General features: G+C 62.3%; 1 protein-coding gene across 4 annotated transcripts in view; it reads left to right on the forward strand.

The window, feature by feature from the left end:
• Positions 1-21,488, forward strand: part of ANKRD11 (ankyrin repeat domain 11) — a 112,032-nt gene extending 90,544 nt beyond the window's left edge. For 2 of the 4 annotated variants that reach the window (XM_032853755.1, XM_032853754.1), the window contains exons 4-13: positions 4,229-4,399; positions 4,547-4,750; positions 5,887-6,029; positions 8,214-8,361; positions 8,661-15,124; positions 16,534-16,632; positions 16,719-16,862; positions 18,474-18,566; positions 18,763-18,837; positions 20,518-21,488. In XM_032853755.1, coding sequence (XP_032709646.1) covers positions 4,229-4,399; positions 4,547-4,750; positions 5,887-6,029; positions 8,214-8,361; positions 8,661-15,124; positions 16,534-16,632; positions 16,719-16,862; positions 18,474-18,566; positions 18,763-18,837; positions 20,518-20,703 — 7,727 coding nt within the window. In that variant the 3' untranslated portion in view covers positions 20,704-21,488. Of the gene's footprint in view, positions 1-3,682; positions 3,780-4,228; positions 4,400-4,546; positions 4,751-5,886; positions 6,030-8,213; positions 8,362-8,660; positions 15,125-16,533; positions 16,633-16,718; positions 16,863-18,473; positions 18,567-18,762; positions 18,838-20,517 lie in introns of all 4 variants that reach the window. The other 2 variants (XM_032853757.1, XM_032853756.1) reach the window with 2 other exon arrangements.
• Positions 21,489-21,695: the final 207 nt, after the last annotated feature.

A 21,695-nucleotide genomic window follows, 5' to 3' on the forward strand; every position in this document is an offset into this window, starting at 1 on the left:
CAGGGGTCAGGAACAGTGGGCGTTGGACCACTGCGGGTCTGTCGGGGCCACAGTGGACATGTCCACGAGCGCGACACTTGGGACACCTCGGGCAGGGAGAAGACCCCATCCCAGATCGGGCGAGGGGCTTTGAGGGGTGTCCCCAGAGACAAACACCAGCCTCCCCTCTGCAGGGCTGGGACCAGGGCGTGGGCCGCCCTGTGCTGCTGGGGACACCTCTCCCTCCATCCAGTCCCAGATCAGAGCAAAAGCCAGTCCTCTCTGGAGAGATGGGCTTCCATGTGGTTTCTGGACCCCAGGGTTCAGACAAGCACGAGTGCCGGGTCAGAACCACAGAGCACAAGGAGGGGAGCCAGCCCCAGGGACTTCGCGTGTGGGTGCTGCATAGAGAGCATGAACCAGCAGGTGCAGTAAAGGAGAAGCTGAAAGCACTGGCAGGGAACGAGGTGCTGCTGGAGACTACCACATGGGTCTTTAAAATAGGTAAAATGGGGTAAACGGAAACAAAAATTACCAACGAAAGCTCCAGTGGACAGATGATGTGTGTAACTCATTACGTAGGCCAGGAGGAAGAATTTGTGGGTTGGTAGTTAAAACCATGGAAATTGCCTGGACTGCAGAAGAGAAAGAGCAAAAGACAGGACGCGGGAAAGAGACTTGGGGTGTCACGAGAAGGCAGCCGGGTGGTCCTGGGAAGGCAGAGCCCTTGGCGTTTGTGCAAACCCTCGAGCGTGGAGGTGCGGTTTGTTGTAGGCAGAACACAGGTGGGTACACACATGGCATGCGTGGTGACGGGATGGTAGGGACGGCGGGTGCTGAGGTGGCCGTGGAGGCCAGAGGCCTGGCGGCATTCCTGCCTGGTTCCAGGGAGGAAAGCTGCCTGTCGCCAGACATCCGAGAAGCGTGGTGGCAGGACGCGGAGTCTGGAAAACAAGGTCCCTCAGAACCCCACCCTGGGAAAGGCCCCACTGCAGCCCTGCAGCTGTGGTGCTGTGTCCAGAAGGCCCGCTGGGAAAGGGGGTCACTGCTGGGACCGGCTGCGGAGGGTGGGGTCCCCTGCATTTGTCAGCTCGGGGGCTGCTCCCGAGAAGGGTGACGTGGTGTAGCACCAGCGCCACAGACCACCACGAGTTCACACCGTAGACATGCACAGCAGTGCCCTGTCTGCGTGTTGCCCTGACGATGGCCCAGGGGGACTGTCCAGGCTTCTGTGAAACCGTCGCCCCTCCACCAGCCACAGTCTGAACACCGGGAACATGGCCGGGATGAGGGAGACGGACTGGACAGACCGGAAGGGAGCGACTCCACAGGACAATGTGGCCCCGCTCCAGTCTCTGGGACGGTGGGCCCTTCGCTTCCTGAGTGATATCTGGGCTGCCTTCTCTGGGCCTCTGCTGAGCCCTTGCGGCACCTAGAAGCACGTCCCCGCTGTGGACCTTGGCCAAACAGTGTCTGCTCTGCGACTGGGAGATGGCCTTCATTCTCCTTGGCTTCCAGTTGGACATTAGAAACACAAACGAGCAGATGCTGGAGGGCCTTATTTGGAGAGGTCGCTGTGGGTCATGGCTGCTCCTCTGCTCTGCAGGGGCGCCGCCTCGCGGGGGCGGGGGTGGGCAGTGAGACAGGTTGTGCACCACCCCCCCCTCCTGTGGACCCCGCGTCACAGGCACAGCAGTGTAGCAGCTGTCAAGAGGGGCAGGCAGGACTGGCCCCGTGCTGCTTGGCTCCTCTGGCCAGAAGTCTGCTTCCTCTGGGCCGGCTCCCTGGGCTCCCTCAGGTGAAGCCACTCATGGCTGGACTCCGGCCCTCTGGATGCTCGGGGCGGCAGGTGCTGCTGGAGAACCGCGCGTCACCGGCAAGACACGGGCCTTTTGCAAGATGGGGTTACATACGATGTCCCACTTCCGCTCTGGGAGAGTTGTGTGGGAACGTGGGCTGTTAGGCCCCTCCCACCAGGAGGGGGTGTCATTGCCTGCCTTGTCCCTAAGCATTTTCCAGCGTTGTCTAGGGCTCCTGGCCATGGAGGCAGGGAGGCCCACTGGGGCCCAGGGCCCCCCTGCACGCTGTGTCTCCACATGCTACACGTGACCTTGTGGGCCTGGTGCTGTCGTGTCCTGCTCTGCGGTGTGGGGCACAGTCTGTTACTGCAGAAGCCCTTTGGGCAAAAGGCCAGTGGCTTTCAGCTGCCACTCAAGGGAAGTGCGTCTCTTGCCTCTCTAGCTTGGAAGGGAGCTAAACCTGTATTATCACGTGTATCTGCCAGACCCTGCCTCGCCCCTCTCTGGGCTCACTGCAGGAGAGAGCAGGGCTGGGCCTCTGGCTCTGTCCACCGCCCCCGTGACCAGGAACCCTCAGTCCCGCGCGTGTCTCTGAGCTCCACATTCCTTCTTCCTCTTGCCTGTGGCCTTCTGCGTCCACTCCCCTGGGGGGAGGCAGCAGCAGCCTGAACTATGTCTGCTCAGCGGGGGGCTCCTTTGGCAGGGGCCTGAGAGGCTCTGGTGGTCCCGGGAGGCTGGGTGGAAACTGGGTCCAGACTGCAGAGTGTGGGAGCGTTCTAGCACCCAGAGCCCTGCGCTGGAGACCCTGCATCGGCAGGGCCGTCCTACAACGCGTCCTGGAGCCGCCAGCCGGCGCAGACGTGCTAGGTTGAGGGTCCTGTTTCTGTCTGTGTTTGTACACGGGAACATGTCAAGGAGCTGCGCGTGGCAGAGAGAGAAGCAGAGAAGGTGGCAGAGAGGTGGGGTGCACCCAGAGGTGGTCCGCGGCGTGCTCAGCCATGAGAGAGCTTTAAAACCGAGTGCCCGACTTGGGCTCTGTGGCCCCGAGTCACTGCGGAAGTGCAGTGTAACTGCTTGGGAGCCTAGGAGGGCCTGGGGCCGGGCTCCTAGTGAGCAGGGGCTCGCCCTGCCTCTGCTGGTGTGCAGGTGGAATGGGACGGTGGGCGTGAGTGGGGTCTGTGGTCACAAGGAGGAATGTTCTGGAATTTACTGCCTCTCTTGGACTATGGCTGGTGAGCGGGTTGGAAGCTGACTTGCTGGTCGTGGCCTGTGGTGCCCGGGGAGCCACGCTCCAGCACAGCACGGCTTTCTCAGGAAAGAGCAGCTACGGAAGACGTACAGTGCCGCATCTGTGGGGCTGGGGGTGCTGTCCTGGGGTGGGGCGGGCAAGCGGACGGGAGTCTGTCTGGCCCGTCTCTCCCAAAGACAGACCCAGCCAGCCAGCCCGCTCTCCGATGCGCTGAGTGGAAAGCAGGAGGAAATCCCCCTCCCCCCAGAGAAGTGTTAGGGACCCGAGTCTCCCATGGTGACCCTTCTTCCCTGGCTGCAGTTTGCACCCCGTGACCTAGAACGCCCCCTGACCACCCCAGTTCCCTGCCAAGGCTCCCCACCCCCACCCCCAGCACACGCAGGGCAGTGTGGGGAGGGTCGAGGCTTCCGGTGATCCCTAATTCCCGGCAGGAGGGGCAGCGTTGGCTCCTGGCTCGTGGAGTTCGGGGGTGTGTGTTCTCTCCCCCACCCCTGCCTCTTCTGGAAGCAGCAGCACCCCGTGCTCGTGCTCAGGGTCGGCAGGGTGCTTTGTCGCGGGTCAGACCGCCGAGGATGTGCACGCCCTGAGGAGGCGGACACGGAACGGCCGAGCTGTTCCATCGTATCTGGTTAGTGCTCTGTGTTGATGCCTTTAGATGCCTCCAGCTCAGTCCATGTCGTGGTACTGCAAGGCTGGTTCGCTCCTCGAAGGGCCATGGCCTGAAATGGAGGTCCCTAGAAGCAAGAAGAAAGGTACAGTACTCACGAGTCGGCCTCGCTCTGTTTATGTATTTCTGAACTGTGTTTGCCGTTTATACCTGCACTGTGTGGAGGCGGGACGGGGAAGGAGGCATCGCAGTGTGCACACGTAGTTAATGGACGGACACCTGTCCTGTGTGGACCGGGACACCGGTGAGGGGCCGTCCCACCGCCTGGCGCGCGGCGGGCTGTGTGGGGAGGCACCTGAGCGCAGCGGACGGTCGGTGGGGGCCGAGGTGGAGAGGCTTTGGCGGCCGATCACGCGGTGTCGAAAGGTCTCTGTTCCCGCCGGAGGTGACGCCGGGCGGCACGGAGCTGCCCCTCTGCTCTTGCCCGTTCCCTGTGAGCTGCGCGGTGGGAGGCAGGGGCTCCGTGGCGCCAGGGGAGGCTCGGGTTCTGAGGACGGGGCGGCATGAAATCTCCCCTGTCTCCACCGCCTCCAGAGAAGCAGGGTCCTGAGCGGAAGAGGATCAAGAAGGAGCCCGTCACCCGGAAGGCCGGACTGCTGTTTGGCATGGGGCTGTCCGGGATTCGAGCCGGCTACCCCCTCTCCGAGCGCCAGCAGGTGGCTCTCCTCATGCAGATGACTGCCGAGGAGTCCGCCAACAGCCCAGGTGAGCCCCAGGCTGGGGTAGTCCTGGGGACGGGCGCCTGTGCGGGGGCGTCCCCCTTCCCGCGAGGAAACGGCCCCAGTCCTAGCGGCTTCTGTGATGGGGCCACCCCCTGCTGACGCCCCCGCTCGTCCTGTCCTTGGCCTGCAGTAGACACAACACCAAAGCACCCCTCCCAGTCGACCGTGTGTCAGAAGGGGACGCCTAACTCTGCCTCAAAAACCAAAGACAAAGTGAACAAGCGAAATGAGCGTGGAGAGACGCGGCTGCATCGCGCGGCCATCCGCGGGGACGCCCGGCGCATCAAGGAGCTCATCGGCGAGGGTGCGGACGTCAACGTCAAGGACTTCGCAGGTGAGCACTCGCAGGACGGGAGGCTGCGCCCGCACCTCCAGGGAGCCCTCGGGCCGAGCCAGCAACCTACAGGTCTCCGAGGGTGCAGCCTGGGCCTGGGGGTCGGCGGGGGCGGGGGATAGAGGTCCCACTCTCAGGCCAGTATAATTTGCCATTTCTGAGAAGGAAGAACCCATCCTTCGGGGAATATTTCAAAATAAGATCATTTTCTTAGTTTTCGTGGTTTTAATGAGAGTTGAGGAGTGTGTCCCTACCACCATGCTGTGGGCGAGGGGTCTGCTTCTGGCAGAGGTGGGCAGAAGCTGCCCCTCCCTGAGCCTGCCCTGTCCCTGAGGTCGGCCATGCGGCTTCGCGCCGCCCCCCGCCCCCCACCCCCTGGCCGAGGACAGCTGCACTTGATTTCCCTGAAGGGCCTGTGCCTGCGTCCAGGTGGCCCCTGTGTGTGCGTGGGATCCTGGTGCCGCGTGGTGCTCGCTGTGGCGGCCGCAGGTCCCAGCCCTGTCCGCTCTGCGTGCAGAGCGACGTAGGCGAGCTGAGCAGTCTTCGTGACACGCCGTCTAGATTTTTCCCGCTGCCTTAGTGGATCGTGGTCTGACCCACCCTTAATTTAGCACCTTTTTTAGAAAAGCAGTTTTCCTAGATCAGAATTTCCCAAAGTACTGCACTTTGTGTCCGTGTTTGCACACTGCCATTGGAGGCCGTGCTTCCTGGTGACCTTTGGAGGCTCCAGCCAGAGCGGCCGCCAGGGGAGAGCTTCCTGCGTGGCCTGAGCCGCATGCATCAGCAGGGGCGCGCTCCCAAGCTGCTCCCAAGCCCGCAGCGGTGGCAACAGGCTCCGTGTCCGCACCGAGCCTGCTTGGCCTTCCCTGGGTCGTCTTCCTGTGTTGCTGGCTGCGTCGGGCCGAGGCTGTGCTCACCGGCCCCCTGCCGCGGCAGACCCTGCAAGGGGGTCGTCTCCAGGACCGGCGGGCCCCTCATCACACAACAGACAAGATGCCCCAGTAAAGGGCTTCCTGAGCCCCGCAGCCTCCCGTCTGGGGTGCCAGCACCGGCAGGGCCCCTGGAGGGTGCGCCCGCGGCACGGGAGCTGTGTCCGTGAGGATTAAATGACATAGGTCCTAAGTGTCTGTTTCCAGGCTGGACGGCGCTGCACGAGGCGTGTAACCGCGGCTACTACGACGTCGCCAAACAGCTGCTGGCCGCGGGGGCGGAGGTCAACACCAAGGGCCTGGATGACGACACGCCCCTGCACGATGCGGCCAACAATGGGCACTACAAGGTGGGCCCCTCCCCGCACGCCCCTGTCCCATGGTCTCCACCATCCCGCACCCCTGCCCCCCAGCCCACTCTGCTGGTCCTGGGTCAGCACCTGGGTAGCCCCTGCCCCCCCTTGTTGCCTGTGGATGGGGCCTTACTGTGGCCACATGGGTGTGGCTGGGCATTAGCAGGTCAATGACCAGGCCCGCGGGGCGGGGGCTCTGGGCTGCTGCCTGCCCCGTCCTGGTCCCTGTCCCTGCCCCTGGGGTGTTCGCAGTGATGCAGCACTGAGGGGTGTAGCCAGTGAACGGCGGACCGTTGCAACCAGTGTGGGAGCAATGAGCGCCCAGGTGCAGAGTCTCCCCGAGAGGACTCGGCCCCCTTGGGGAGACAGGTGTCTCCAGGCCTGAAGCAGGAGACGCACAGAGATGGCGAGGCTCTTGCTGCGGTCACTGCCAGACCATCGTGAAGAGGCCCCGGCCGTGGCGAGAACAGCGCCCATAGACCAGAACGCACCTCTCCAGCCCCCTCATAGCTTTCCTGCCCGGTCGCTCTGGCATATGCCAGGGGGACTAGCAGCACCGAGCGTGTGACGAGTGGTTGGAAGGTGATAAGTTACCACGGTGGGGGGAGGGGCTCCGAATGACAAGACGCCCCCAGCAACTTGGAGAAATCCAGACGTGGGTCATGTTCTTGATGGTAGGGATCATAGCTCACTTTTTAGGTGAGATAAAGGCATTGTGGGTTTTTTTTTTAAGGGTCCTGTTAGAGGAATGTATTGAGGAAGCTTATGAAATGCCTGGGATCTACCCACAATAGCCAGGGCAGGGGCCTGGGGGCTGGGGCGAGGGTAGGGGTGACGGGAGGCTGCCGATGAGCTGGTAGTCAACAGAGTGGGGAGGAAAGGGGGCGGGTGCCCGGTGAGTCTCTGTTCTTCAGTAATTATTACTGTGAAACTCTCCCACGGAATAAAACGGAAGTGTGGGGAGGGATACAGGGTCGTGGCCCCCAGACAGATCCCTGCCCAGGTCCTGGGACCTCACACAGGACGGGGACCCCACAGGTGGGGTTGAGCAAAGGATCAGGAAGTGGTGGCCTGGGATTATCCATGGGGGCACTGTGGCCTACAGGTTTGGAGTAGCAGAAACCCTTTCCCACCCGGCTCAGAGTTACCAGCAGAGGCAGGAGGGAGGAGAGCATGAGGGCAGCTTGCCCTGTGTTGTTGGTCTTAGCAGAAGGGGTCGAGGGATGCGGTGGCCTGCAGCAGTAGGGGCAGCCCTCCACGGGCAGACAGCTGGGTCACGGGACCAGAGTCCCAGCACTGCAGGGGGCCTGATGCTCATGGAAAGGAAGAGGCCACCACCACGGGCCTGCAGGGTCATCGAGGTTGGTTTCAGACTTGGAGGGTGTAGTGATTGCCAGAGCAGGCTGCTGGGTCCCCGGCAGCGGAGGCCACGGTGTCCTAAGCGAGAACCGGTGTGTGAGGCACAAGGCTTTCCTCATTAAAGGTTCTTCCCACGCTGCGTTCTCTGGCCAGAGCTGGGACTGGATTCAGGATTTGCACTTGAGTCCAGGGAACAGGCCGCCTGGACACGGGAGGCACAGCCGCTGGGTGTAGACCGTTGAGTCCCGTGTAGCTCTGTAGAGAGACAGCCGCCACAGTGTCACGCTCGTGTCTGCTGGCGCAGGAGCACCCTGACCATGTGAGACTGAGCAGGGAGGAGGTGATCTTGCTTCCTAAAATAAACGAAAGCGCAAAATAAACCTGCTTATAGAAGCTTAGTCTTTGTTTCCTCTCTTCTGTCAGCCCCCCGCCCTCCCCATCCCCCCAAATTCTAGAACCCTTCCACGTCCACCGAACCCTGCCGGATGGCAGCTCATCCGTGGTGGGAGGGGAGTGCGCATGTGAGGCGACTGGGGGACATGGGGACTCCGTGGAGAGGGAGGAGGCCGCCCGCGGGTGCTGGGATCTGTTCCCTGTGGCGGAGAGCTCGGAAGGGGGTGGGACGCCACTGGGCTCCTTCCTGTGGGAGAGGCTCGGGTCCAGAGAGCCCACCGGGCCGTGCCGTGTGGCTCCGGCTTCTGGTCCTCGGGGGGCTGCGGTGGAGGTGGCTGTCGGAATGGGCTACGGTTTTACAAAGACGGGCGTGGTAGCACCCTCCTGTGCCTCAGGAAGCTCCCTCACGTGCCTGTCGCTGTTTTGTAGGTGGTGAAGCTGTTGTTACGGTATGGAGGGAACCCTCAGCAAAGCAACCGGAAAGGCGAGACGCCACTAAAGGTGGCCAACTCCCCGACCATGGTCAATCTCCTGTTGGGCAAGGGGACCTACACCTCCAGCGAGGAGAGCTCGACCGGTCAGTGGCTGGGCGCCGCGCTGTGTGCTGGCTAGGGTGGGGGCTCGGGGCGCGGGCCTCCCTGCGTGGCTGCGGCGGGCACGGTGGGCCTTACGCCTTAACGTGCCAGCCCGGCCTTCACACAGACCTCTCTCTGGTTGCCTCCCGCCTGCGGCCGGCCTCCGATTTTACTCAGACGAAGGGCTGCTCCTCCCTTCCCCCCGCCAGGGGCAGCCGGGCCTCATCCGCACCGCGCCCGCCCCGCACGTGTCCTGCGTGGTTGCTGTGAGTCTCCCCCTGACGCTCCCTCCTGTTCCCAGCAGAGAGCTCGGAGGAGGAAGACGCCCCGTCGTTCGCACCCTCCAGCTCGGTGGACGGCAATAACACGGACTCTGAGTTTGAGAAGGGCCTGAAGCACAAGGCTAAGAACCCAGAGCCCCAGAAGACTGTGACCCCCGTCAAGGACGAGTACGAGTTTGACGAGGATGACGAGCAGGACAGAGTCCCTCCCGTGGATGACAAACATTTACTGAAAAAGGATTACAGAAAAGAAACTAAAACAAACAGTTTTATTTCTATACCCAAAATGGAAGTGAAAAGTTACACTAAAAATAACACAATTGCACCAAAGAAGGCGGCTCATCGCATCTTGTCAGACACATCGGACGAGGAGGACGTCGGTGTCACTGTGGGGACAGGAGAGAAGCTGAGACTCTCGGCACACACGATACTGCCCGGTAACAAGACACGGGAACCCTCCAATTCCAAGCAGCAGAAGGAAAAAAATAAAGTGAAAAAGAAGCGAAAGAAAGAGACAAAAGGCAAAGAAGTGCGATTTGGGAAGAGAAATGACAAGTTTTGTTCGTCAGAGTCAGACAGCGAGTCCTCGGACAGCGGCGAGGACGATGGGGACTCGGTGGGGAGCTCCGGCTGCCTCAAGGAGTCCCCGCTGGTGCTGAAGGACCCGGCCCTGTTCAGCTCTCTGTCCGCCTCCTCCACCTCGTCCCACGGGAGCTCCGCTGCCCAGAAGCATAACCCCAGCCACGCGGACCCTCACACCAAGCACTGGCGGACGGACAATTGGAAAACCGTCTCCTCGCCGGCCTGGTCGGAGGTCAGCTCCTTATCAGACTCCACAAGGACGAGACTGACGAGCGAGTCTGACTGCTCCTCTGAGGGCTCCAGCGTGGAGTCGCTCAAGCCCGTGCGGAAGAAGCAGGAGCACAGGAGGAGGAGTGGCCTGCAGGGCAGCCTGTCTGAGAAGAAGAATTCCTTCCATGTCAGCGCGGACGGCGCCGTCCCCAAGCTGGACAAGGAGGGGAAGGTCGTCAAGAAACACAAAACGAAACACAAACACAAAAACAAAGAGAAAGGGCTGTGCTCGGTCAGTCAGGAACTCAAGCTGAAAAGCTTCACCTACGAGTATGAGGACTCCAAGCAGAGGTCCGAGAAGGCCATACTTCTGGACAACGACGTTTCCGGCGACAACAAGTTGAAAGCCTTGAAGCACGACAGGGACCACTTCAAGAAGGAGGAGAGACTTGGCAAAATGAAGTCTGAGGAGAAGGAATGGCTCTTTAAAGAGGAGGTGGTCAAGGTTTCCAAGGATGAAAAGTCCCTGAAGAGAATCAAAGACATGAGCAGGTCTTTCCGAGAAGAAAAGGACCGTCTGAGTAAAGCTGAAAAGGAGAAGTTAGTGAAGGAGAAGTCTCCTAAGGAGGAAAAGCTGAGGCTGTACAAGGAGGAAAGGAAGAAAAAGTCCAAAGACAGGCCCTCAAAATTAGAGAAGAAGAATGATTTTAAAGAAGACAGACTTTCAAAGGAGAAGGAGAAGACTTTCAAAGAAGAGAAAGAAAAACTCAAAAAAGAAAAGGTTTATAAGGAAGACTCGTCCGCTTTCGACGAATACTGTAACAAAAGTCAGTTTCTGGAGAACGAAGACACCAAGTTCAGCCTTTCTGACGACCAGCAGGACAGGTGGTTTTCTGAGCTGTCTGACTCGTCCTTCGATTTCAAAGGGGACGACAGCTGGGATTCTCCAGTGACGGACTACAGGGATGTGAAGAGTGACCCTGTGGCCAGACTGATCCTGGAGACCGTGAAAGAGGACAGCAAGGACAAGAAGCGGGAAAACAAGGGCCGCGAGAAGCGAGACTATGGGGACAAGCGGAGCGACAGAGACGCTTTCTTCCGGAAGAAGGACAGGGACTGTCTGGACAAGAGCTGCGAGAGGAGGAAGGAGCAGATGGAGAAGCACAAAGGCGTCCCCAGCTGCCTCCCTGACAAGAAGAGGAGGGAGTCCGCTGAGGGCGGACGGGACAGGAAGGACCTCCTCGAGAGCACCAAGGAGCGGAAGGACAGCAGGGCCAAGCCCGAGGAGGCGTACCGGGAGGAGCTGAAGGAGCTGGGCGGCGAGGCCAGCTTCAAGGACAGGCCCGACTGCGACTTCGGGAAGGGCCTGGAGCCCTGGGAGAGGCTCCACCCCGCCAGAGAGAAGGAGAAGAAGGACAAAGTGAAATTAGAGAAATACAAAGACAAGTCCAGTGACAAAGATAAAAGCGAAAAATCTATCCTTGAGAAATGTCAGAAGGACAAGGAATTTGATAAATGTTTTAAAGAGAAAAAAGAGACCAAGGAGAAGCATAAAGATACACACAGCAAGGACAAGGAGAGGAAAGCGTCTCTGGACCAAGTGAAAGAGAAAAGGGAGAAGACTTTCCCTGGGCTTCTCTCCGAGGACTTCCCCGAGAAGAAGGACGAGAAGAAGGGGAAGGAGAAGAGCTGGTACATCGCAGACATCTTCACCGACGAGAGCGAGGACGAGAAGGACGCGTACGCGGCCAGCGGGCTCCGACTCGGGGAGGCCGGGGATGCGCCACGGGCCGACGGCGCCCCAGACACTGACCGGCCCCGGAAGCACTCCGCCGACCGGCAGCACTCGGAGAAGCAGAAGGACCGGGAGCTCCGAGAGAAGAAAAAGGAGAAGGGAGTCCCAGAAGGCGGCAAAGACAAGAAGGAGAAAGTTCTTGAGAAGCACAAAGACAAGAAGGATAAGGACTCTGCCGAAAAGTACAAGGACAGGAAAGACCGGACGTCCGTTGAGTCCACTCAGGAGAAGAAAAACAAACAGAAGCCCCCGGAGAAGGTGGAGAGGAAGCCGCCTGCTGAGGACAAGGCCAAGAACCGGCACCGGGAGAGGCCGGACAGGGAGCACTGCCGAGACAGGAAAGCGTCGAGGAGCGCGGAGGCCGAGAAGAGCCTGCTGGAGAAGCTGGAGGAGGAGGCCCTGCACGCCTACAGGGAGGACTCCAATGACAAGGCCAGCGAGGTGTCCTCGGACAGCTTCACGGACCGCGGGCAGGAGCCGGGCCTCAGCGCCCTCCTGGAGGTGTCCTTCACGGAGCCCCCAGAGGAGAAGGTCAAGGAGAAAGAGAGGCACAGACACTCTTCATCCTCGTCCAAGAAAAGCCACGATCGAGAGAGAGTCAAGAAAGACAAGTCCGAAAAGAGAGAAAAGAGTGATGATTACAAGGACTCTGGCGGCAGGAAGGACCCCAGCCAGTACGACAAGGACTTCTCAGACGCCGACGCAGAGGACGGGTTAGATAAAGCCATCGAGCTCTTCTCCGCTGAGAAGAAAGATAAGAACGATTCTGAGAGAGAAATCTCCAAAAAAGTAGAGAAAGAGCTGAAGCCCTACGGGTCCAGCGCCGCCAGCGCCCTCAAGGAGAGGCGGAGGAGGGAGAAGCACAGGGAGAAGTGGAGGGACGACAGGGACAAGCACCGGGACAGGCACGGGGACGGGCTCCTGCGGCACCACAAGGACGAGCAGAAGCCTGTGGCCAGAGACAAGGACAACCCCCCAAACCCGCTCAGAGACAAGTGCCGGGAGGAGAGTCTGAAACTCAGTGAGACCAAACTGAAGGAGAAATTCCGGGAAAACGCCGAGAAGGAGAAGGGTGACCCGGCGAAGGTCAGCAATGGAAACGAGAAGCTGCCAGTGTCCAGAGACCCGGGCAGGAGAGACGCCCGGCCCAGAGAGAAGCTTCTGGGGGACGGTGACCTGATGATGACCAGCTTCGAGCGCATGCTGTCCCAGAAGGACCTGGAGGTTGAGGAGCGCCACAAGCGGCACAAGGAGCGGATGAAGCAGATGGAGAAGATGCGGCACCGGTCTGGGGACCCGAAGCTCAAGGAGAGGGCAAAGCCCGCGGAGGATGCGCGCAAGAAGAGTCTGGACGCCCTTCCCAAGAAGCCTCTGGCGCCGGACCCCGCTCTGAGGGACAGGAAGCCCAAGGACTCAGCTCCTGCCCCACCGGCCACCGAGAACAAGCCCCACCCGGGACCAGCCGTGGACACGAGGGACTGGTTGGCGGGGCCGCACATGAAAGAGGTCCTGCCCGCTTCTCCCCGGCCTGACCAGGGCCGGCCCACCGGGGTGCCCACACCCGCGTCCGTGGTGTCGTGCCCCAGCTACGAGGAGGCCATGCACACGCCCAGGACGCCGTCCTGCAGCGCTGATGACTACTCTGACCTCATCTTTGACTGCGCAGACCCCCAGCCCGTGTCCAGCACGTCCGCCAGCGCCTGCTCCCCCTCCTTCTTCGACAGGTTCTCTGTGGCCGCGAGTGGGATTTCGGAGGCCGTGAGCCAGACGCCTACGAGGCCATTGTGCACAAGCCTTTATCGTTCAGTCTCTGTCGATATCAGGAGGACCCCCGAGGAAGAGTTCAGCGCCGGGGACAAGCTGTTCCGACAGCAGAGTGTCCCCACCGCGCCCACGTATGACTCACCAGGGCAGCACCTGGAGGACAAGGCTCCTGGGCCCCCAGGTCCTGCCGAGAAGTTCGCCTGCTTGTCTCCGGGGTATTATTCCCCGGACTATGGCATCCCCTCCCCCAAAGCGGACGCCCTGCACTGCCCGCCTGCGGCCGTGGTCACCGTCACCCCCTCCCCAGAGGGTGCCTTCTCTGGTTTACAAGCAAAGTCCCCCCCTGCACACCGAGATGAGCTGTTGGCCCCATCCATGGAGGGAGCTCTTCCCCCTGACTTGGGCGTCCCTCTGGACGCCACTGAGGCCCAGCAGGCCACTGCTGCCATCATCCCCCCGGAGCCCAGCTACCTGGAGCCGCTGGACGAGGGGCCCTTCAGCACGGTCATCACGGAGGAGCCCGTCGAGTGGGCGCACCCAGCGGCCTCGGAGCAGGGTCTCTCCTGCAGCCTGATGGGGGGCACCCCTGAGAACCCCGTCAGCTGGCCTGTGGGGCCGGACCTCCTGCTTAAGTCCCCCCAGCAACTCCCTGAGTCCCCGCAGCATTTCTGCCCCAGTGAGGCCGTCCACTCTGCTGCTGCGGGGCCCTTTGGGGCCACAGAACCCCCTTACCCGGGCTCCCCTGACTCGTACCCTCTGTCGGCCACCGAGCCTGGACTTGAGGGCGCCAAGGGTGACACAGCAGAGGCGGTCCCGGCCGCCATCTCTGCCCCAGAAGAGCCAGCGGCCTTTGCCCCCGCCTCCAGGCTGGAGCCCTTCTTCACCAACTGCAAGCCACTGCCGGAAGCGCCCCCGGACATGGCCCCAGAGCCGGCGTGTTTGACCACCGTGACTCCGGTGGAGGCTCTGGGGCCCATGGAAAGTAACTTCTTGGAAAATGGGCATGATCTGTCGGCCCTTGGCCAGGTGGAGCCAGTGCCCTGGCCTGACGGCTTCCCCAGCGCGGAGGAGGACCTCGATCTGGGGCCCTTCTCGCTGCCAGAGCTTCCCCCTCTTCAAGCGAAAGACGTTTCTGATGTTGAAACAGAACCTATAGAGGAGACTGCCCTCGCTCCTCCGGTAGAGACCCCCCCGGGGCTCCCTGGGGTCCCGAGTGGCGGGGATGGCCCTGTGGCAGCTGCTGAGGACCAGCCTGTGCTGCCTCCTGACCAGGGGGACCCCCGGCTCCCCACCGAGCCGGAGCCTGAGCCCCCCGAGGAGCCCAAGCCAGATGCCACGTTGGAAGCTGCAGTGGAAGGGGGGCCCGAGTCAGAGGCGAGGGTCCCCGAGGACTCCGATTCCAGCCTGGGGCCCGCAGCGGCGCCCCCCGAGGAGCAGCAGCCCCTGGGGAGCGGAGAGGGGGAGGCCGAGGGCCCAGATCCACCGGCCGCGTCCCACACTCTGCCTGACGCCCCCGGGGACGGCTCGGCCCAGGCGCTAGCGGCGGACGGGGCTGGCCCCCTTGACGGTGCCAGCCTCGATGGACCTCTGGGTGGCGTCCAGCTGGACGCGACGGAGCCAGAACCCAAACCCGCGGCCGAAGCCCCAAAGGCCCCCAAAGTGGAGGAGATCCCCCAGCGCATGACCCGGAACCGGGCCCAGATGCTGGCCAACCAGAACAAGCAGAGCTCGCCGCCCTCGGAGAAGGAGCCGGCGCCCGCGCCCCGTGCCAAGGGCCGCTGCTGCGAGGAGGAGGACCCGCAGGCCCAGCACCCCCGCAAGCGCCGCTTCCAGCGCTCCAGCCAGCAGCTGCAACAGCAGCTACACACGTCCACGCGGCAGACGCGGGAGGTGATCCAGCAGACGCTAGCCGCCATCGTGGACGCCATCAAGCTGGATGCCATCGAGCCCTACCACAGTGACCGGTCCAACCCGTACTTCGAGTACCTGCAGATCAGGAAGAAGATCGAGGAGAAGCGCAAGATCCTGTGCTACATCAGCCCCCAGGCCCCGCAGTGCTACGCCGAGTACGTCACCTACACGGGCTCCTACCTGCTGGACGGCAAGCCGCTGAGCAAGCTGCACATCCCCGTGGTGAGTACCGCCTTGCGGTGGCCGGCCACCAAGGGGGGGCGGGGCGCAGCCCTTCGCCTCGGGACAGCCAGGACCCCAGGCTCTGGGAGCGCCCTTCGTCCTCCCCCCCCCCCCCCCCCCCCGCCCACGCCAGGCGCACCCACGCGGCCCATGGCTTCCTGCTTCCCGGTGGCCCCACATTGCTGACCTGCAGCCTCCGTTCCCCTTAGCCTCTGGCCCGAGACCGCCTGCAGCTGCACCCCTCGTGGGGCTCACGGGCTCCTTCGCCCGCAGGGCCTGTCCCTAGGCCCCCAGCCCCACCTGTGGGCTCTGCACCCAGAGCCTCTGGTCGCTTTCGTCTCCTCCGTTCCCTCGGCCACCCGATCATCCCCGTTGGCACCTAGTGACCCTGTGTCTGTGCAGATGTGACCTTCCCAGCCCTGCCATGGACACCCCTTCCCAGCCCCCTTGAGTCCACACTGGGGCCTTAGGCACACATCTAGCTCCTCCCTGCTTCTCCTGGTGCACACTCTTCCCCTGGTGGGTTCTGCCTCCTGCCAGCGCAGCAGAGCCAGACCTCAGCCTTCCTTTGCTCACTCACAGCCGGCCTGGCCTGCTCCCCAGGTATAGCCTATCTGTACCACGGGCAGGTGACTTGCTGCCTTTTTTGGGGAGGGGGGAAACAATCGCACTTTGAAGAAAAGCCAGAACTTCTGTTTTATACCATGAGGCCCTCCTAGGGAAGGCCCAGGCACACAGCCTACATCACCAGTCTCGGGGGCCGCTCTCCCGTGGTGGGGGTGGGGGTCACGTTGGATGCGTGTGCTCTGAAAGTCGGTGTCTGAGCTGGCTGTCCCCCGGGACTGACCTCTGGTGTTTTCTGACGGAGGACTCTGGCTCTGAGCGTCCTGCTGCAGGGGCGAGGCAGTGAAGGCCCCGTGTCTGAGCCACCCCTCCCCCACGTGGCCCAAGGCAGCACTTGGCCCGTGGGTGAGGGCAGCTAGCTTTGAGCCCAGCAGGATGTCTCAGCCTGGCTCTCCCTGATCTCAGGCTGCCCTGGGCAGGAGACCGAAGCGGCCTTGCCCTGTAGGTCCTGGGGTGGGGAGGATGAGCTGCTCGGTCTCGTCTGGGACGTTAGATCCTGAAAAAAATCTGGCTTGAGGTCTGTGTTCAGTGAGACGGCTTCGTTGCCTCTTTTGTTTAAATTTTAGTTTTCAAAATAGAATACCATGAAACATCATGGAGAGTTTGGGGTCACGGGTTTGTGTAAGTTCTGCTGGCCTCCCGCTGGGTCTCGCACCTTCCTTTCCCGGAGACAGTCAGTTCCCTTCCCGTCACGGCTCTGCGGGGCACCCAGGCCACCCGGGGAGGGCGGGCGTTCCTGGGGCGGGCTCACAGCCCCACCAACCCCTGCCCCCCCATGATTGCAGATTGCGCCCCCTCCTTCCCTGGCGGAGCCCCTTAAGGAGCTGTTCAAGCAGCAGGAGACCGTGCGGGGAAAGCTGCGTCTGCAGCACAGCATCGAGCGGGTAAGAGGGGGCTGTGGGCGCGGGGCCTCGGGCTGGGGCGCGTCTGGCCCCCCGGAGGCCTGCCTCACTCCGTTCCTCTCCCGCAGGAAAAGCTCATTGTCTCCTGCGAGCAGGAGATCCTGCGGGTTCACTGCCGGGCGGCGAGGACCATCGCGAACCAAGCGGTGCCGTTCAGCGCCTGCACCATGCTGCTGGACTCGGAGGTCTACAACATGCCGCTGGAGAGCCAGGTGGGTGCGCACGCGGCCCGCTGCCCGAGACGGGCCGGCCCGCAGCACAGGCAGCGGGTGGACGCGCCCGCGCTGCACAGACGGAGGCGGCCCCAGGTGGACGGGAGCGAGCGGATGGCAGCACGTCCTGGGCGGGTCCCCACGGGCCTCCGGTCACTGCGCTGGGCATCCGTGAGTGTCTGTCATCCCTCGAATTGTCCTGGAAAACAAACGTAATCAGGATGAGTCGTGTCCCCCACCCCCCTCCCTTGCCAGCCGCTGCAGCCAGGGACTGGCCTAGGGCAGGCCCTGCCAGAAGCTGGGGCGCCACAGCTAAGGGCCAGGAGGGGTCGAGCGCACAGCCATCCCCCCATGGCTGTGCTTCCGTCGCGGTGGCACCCTGGCCCTGCCTTCCTTCCCGTGCTGTGGACATGGGACGCGCCCCCTCACCCCACCCCGGGATGTCTGGAGTGCCTGTAACTTTCAGGGGCCTCAGCTACTGGTACCTCCCACTGGTGGCCTGTCCGTGGACTCTGGTGTCCCTGCTCTGGCCCCTGCTGCACTTGGGCCTGGGGCCAGACTCTGTCAGGGGTTTGCTCCGCAGTCGATTCTCTCTCTGACAACCACTGTGACTTTCTGGAAACCACCCAGAGTGTGGGCCTGCTGCCCCCTGGGGACCCTCCTGTGCCCCGCAGGCCAGCCTGAGCTCCCGTGGCAGCCCCAGGCTCACGAGCAGCGTTCCAGGTTGGCTGTGCGGACAGAAGTGGTTTCGGGGATTTCTTTTGATAAGGATTTTCCGTGCACTTACATACGATCTTTAGGAATCGATCTTAAAAACTTGCCGGGTTTGTGCAGCCTGTCCCATCAGGGTCGTGAGTCTGAACCCCACATTAGGCACGAAGCCTACTTAAAATTGAAAAAAATTAAGTTTCCCCATTAACCTGCTGTCTGAAGCAGGACAGTGGTCTGTGAACCCTAAAACGAACAGAGGACTACTTCAGGGACCTTTTGCATCTCAAAAGCCACCATCTGGGGACTTGCTGAGCTGCTGCACAGCGGGAGGGAAGGCCTCAGCTGCAGCCTCCGCCCTCCGTGTGTCCGGTGTGGGGCCTGCGGCCAGCTCCCCGGGGGCCACACGTGGGGCCGAGGGGAGAGACTCGTACGACTGACGGCCACGCAGGAGAGCCGGATCGCGGGCGCCCGTGAGAGTGCCCTCGGCTGCCCCTCTGGCCCAGGGCTTACCTGCTGTGGGCCTGTCCTTGGCCACAGGTGCTGCGGTGTGTGAGGACAGGGACGTTAAGCTGGTACGGTCTGCTGCGCAAAGCCACCTCCGGCCTCTCACGGTCCTTTTCACAGAAAGTTACAACGGAAGAAATGGAAACAAAGGCCTCTTCTGGCTTGACGGGCGCCTCCGTGTGGTCCCCAAGGGCCATGGCGCCCACACGCACAGCCGGGCCCTTGCAGCCGCCTCCCGGGGTCGGGCGGAGGGGGATGCGCAGGGAGGGTCCTGCTGGTCCGGCCCGGAACACGGTGGCGCCTGGGGACCGCGGGGCGAGGCTGCGGCTCTCACGGCGCGGGAGGCGTCCGCCCGGCTCTGACCGCCACGGCGTCCACATCTGCGCTCTTCTTCAGGGCGACGAGAACAAGTCCGTGCGTGACCGCTTCAACGCCCGCCAGTTCATCTCGTGGCTGCAGGACGTGGACGACAAGTACGACCGCATGAAGGTGAGGGCCCTGTGCCCCCGAGCTGCGCCTGGGCTGGGCGTCCCGGCAGGTGTCTGGGGCGGGGGCGGGGGCTGCTGCTGGGTCCCCTGTCTGGAAGCGGCAGTGTCAGGCCCTCCGCACCCAGCGGAGACTTTGAGGGAGCCGAGGTCTCCCCGCCCCCATGTTGCCTCCTTAGAGTGTCTTCCCTCCTGTCCAGGTGTGCGGGGAGCAGCTCCTGTCACCAGCTGGCGGTCAGACCTCTGTGGGACCCCACCTTGAGCCCTCCTCAAAGGTCACAGCTCACACCCAGCACCACTGCTCTGGACGTGCCCAGTGCAGCAGGCAGAGGATGGGTGGGAGATAGAGACAGATTAGCAAGTAAGAAGCACGTCCGCACCCGCAGGCGCTAGGGTCGCCGGCCGCACAGCCGCAGGCCGGTTACAGTTGCCTCAAGGGTCAGCGCCACCCCGGGGAGCTCCGGGAGGCAGGGCCCAGAGGGCCGTGCCCGCTCTTGTCACTAGAGCGCCGGGGCTGGGGGTGGGGGTGCGTGTGGCGAGAGGAAGACCGTGTTTTCCGGATGCCGGCCTTACCCGCGGGCTCCCCCCACCCCCCCCACATCACGGCCCTCGCGGGGTGCTGCCGCGGTGCAGACAGGACGCCCAGAGCAGAGAGGAGGGGCCCGTGCAGCGTCCCTGGCCCCGGGCCCGTCCTAGGGAAGCTCCACAGTCACGCCAGCCAGGCCGGGGGCCGCGCAGGGCAGGCTTTCCTGTAACGAGAGAAAGTCGTCTTGACTACGTGACAGGGAGACAGTGCGTGTCAGCACACGAGTCTCACGCCCGTCACGCACAGTGACCTTCCCAGACCAGTAAGAAAAGGGCGATTAGAGAAAGGACGGAGGCCCGCCTGGAGGGCTCAGTCAGTTGAGCGTCTGACTCTTGGTTTCAGCTCAGGTCGTGGTCTCGGGGTCACGGGACGGAGCCCCTCATCGGGCTCCTGCCGCAGCAGGGAGTCACCTTGGGGGTCCCTCTGCCCTCTGCCCTCACCCCGCTCGTGTGCCGTGTTCTCAGATACGGTGTTTTGAAAAGGAAGGAAGGAAGTACACCGAGTGCGCTTGGAGCCGTGGCCGCCACGCCACAGCCCAGGGTGGTTTGCTTCCAGAAGACTCCGGATGGGGGAGGGTTTGCACCCCGATCCCCGCAGCACACTCGAAACAGCGTCATTTTAAGGCAGATCCGACACGGACGCCCACCTGCTGTGCTTCTGTGCACGTCTGCGGATCGAGTCGGGCCATGAGGCGGTGGCCTGCCCGTGTGCGCACACACCCTCTGCTCACACACCGCGCCTGACACCGGGTCCCTTCCTGCCACCTCCTGCCCCGTTCCCCCCTCGGTGACCCCCTCAAAGTTGCCCTTCCAGCTCTCCCCTCCTGTCTGCCGCACACAGCACACCGTGTCCCGGTGCCCGGGACCACCACCCTCATTTAGGGCCGCATACTAGGGTGCTGCGCTACGAAACACCTCCGACCCTAGGTGTGATTTTTGGCGCCGGTCTGGCTCGGTGGGTAGAGCATGCGACTTCTGATCTTGGGGTCTTGAGTTCAAGCCCCACATCCGTGGCCCCACACCCAGCACGGAGCCTACTTAGAAAGTTTTTTTCCAGAAAGGCATAATTTGCATTGCAGGTGAAACGGAGATCACCAGCCCTAAATGATTGTAAAATGAAAATAGCAAACAGCAGCCGTCACTTTTAATTCAAAGCTGCTGTGAAACCAGGGGTTGGGGCACCGCGGGGACGGGGACAGATGCCCATGCGGTCAGCAGTGCCGCCCGGCTGCACGGGCACCGGGGGCGCTCAGGTGACCCTCGGTGGGGACTAGGCCCCGGGAGCCGGCCTCGCTTGTGCGGCTGGTTGTGGGGGTTGCGGTACCGGGCTCGTGCCTCTGCTCCCCTCACCTGCTGTGTCCCCCACGCAGACGTGTCTCCTGATGCGGCAGCAGCACGAAGCCGCGGCCCTCAACGCCGTGCAGAGGATGGAGTGGCAGCTGAAGGTCCAGGAGCTGGACCCCGCCGGGCACAAGTCCCTGTGTGTGAACGAGGTGCCCTCCTTCTACGTGCCCATGGTCGACGTCAACGATGACTTCGTGCTTCTGCCAGCCTGACACACCGCGGGACGGCCGCACAGGACACAGGCGAGGGCCACACGCATCTGCCCGGCACTGCTGCCCCCTCCAGCCAGTGGAGGGAGACCTGGTCCCTCAGGTGGGGACGCCCGGGGAGAGACCCAGCACTTGGCCCCCCGGAGCGAGGCTCTTTTAAACCAGAGACGGCGGGAGGCCGAGGAGACCTCGGGGACGCAGACGCGGACTCGGTGGCCCGGGGCTCTGCCCTCCCGCCGGCTGCACGGGCATTTCGGGTGGTGCAGAACCGAGTGTATTTTTTAAAATTTCTTGCTCCATTCTGATCAACTAAAAGAAAATGAAGGCGTCCATGCCTCAGACACCGCGCCCTCCATGCCGGAGGGCAGGGAGAGCGCGGGCCGGCTGCTGTCCTGCCGCCGCGGGCCTCGGCCGGGCTGGGACGCCGTGCGGGGGCAAGGCCCAGCCGCGCCGCCCGCCCGGACCGGACACGGACGCAGAGCCAGGACTCGGGTTGTGTTTTTAATGGGAGTCAAATCCACGTGGTTTGTATATTTTTTCCTTTAATCTTGGGCATTTTGTTTCTCTTTCTGAGAACATAACTTGAAACACTACAGAGCCAATAATCATATAAAAAGTGTACCCGGAAGCGCTGTACAGTTTTATACACACTCACAACGTACTTTGCTGCCTTCTAGATAATTTATTTTGCGACACATACTGCACAGTTGTAAATACCTCCTGTACTGTAACATCACTTCAGTTACGTGTAAAGAAATAAATAAATTAATTAAATGCTCTTTGTACACGACAGGACCCTCTCCCGGAGGGGCCGTCACACAGGACTGAGCTGAGGGGTCGCTCTGCGTCTTCAACTGTTGTCCTACCCAATTAGTAGCTTTTCATTTTGGAACACTGATTTTCCCTCCTTGCCTGCACGCCCCACCAAGCAGCACAGCTCACCAGGGAGGGGGGAGCTGGGTGAGTCCCTGTGCACCAAGACCAGGGCAGGGGGC

This window comes from Lontra canadensis, unplaced genomic scaffold (genome assembly GCF_010015895.1).
Source record: "Lontra canadensis isolate GAN:19392208 unplaced genomic scaffold, GSC_riverotter_1.0 scaffold8, whole genome shotgun sequence".
NCBI lineage: Eukaryota > Metazoa > Chordata > Mammalia > Carnivora > Mustelidae > Lontra > Lontra canadensis.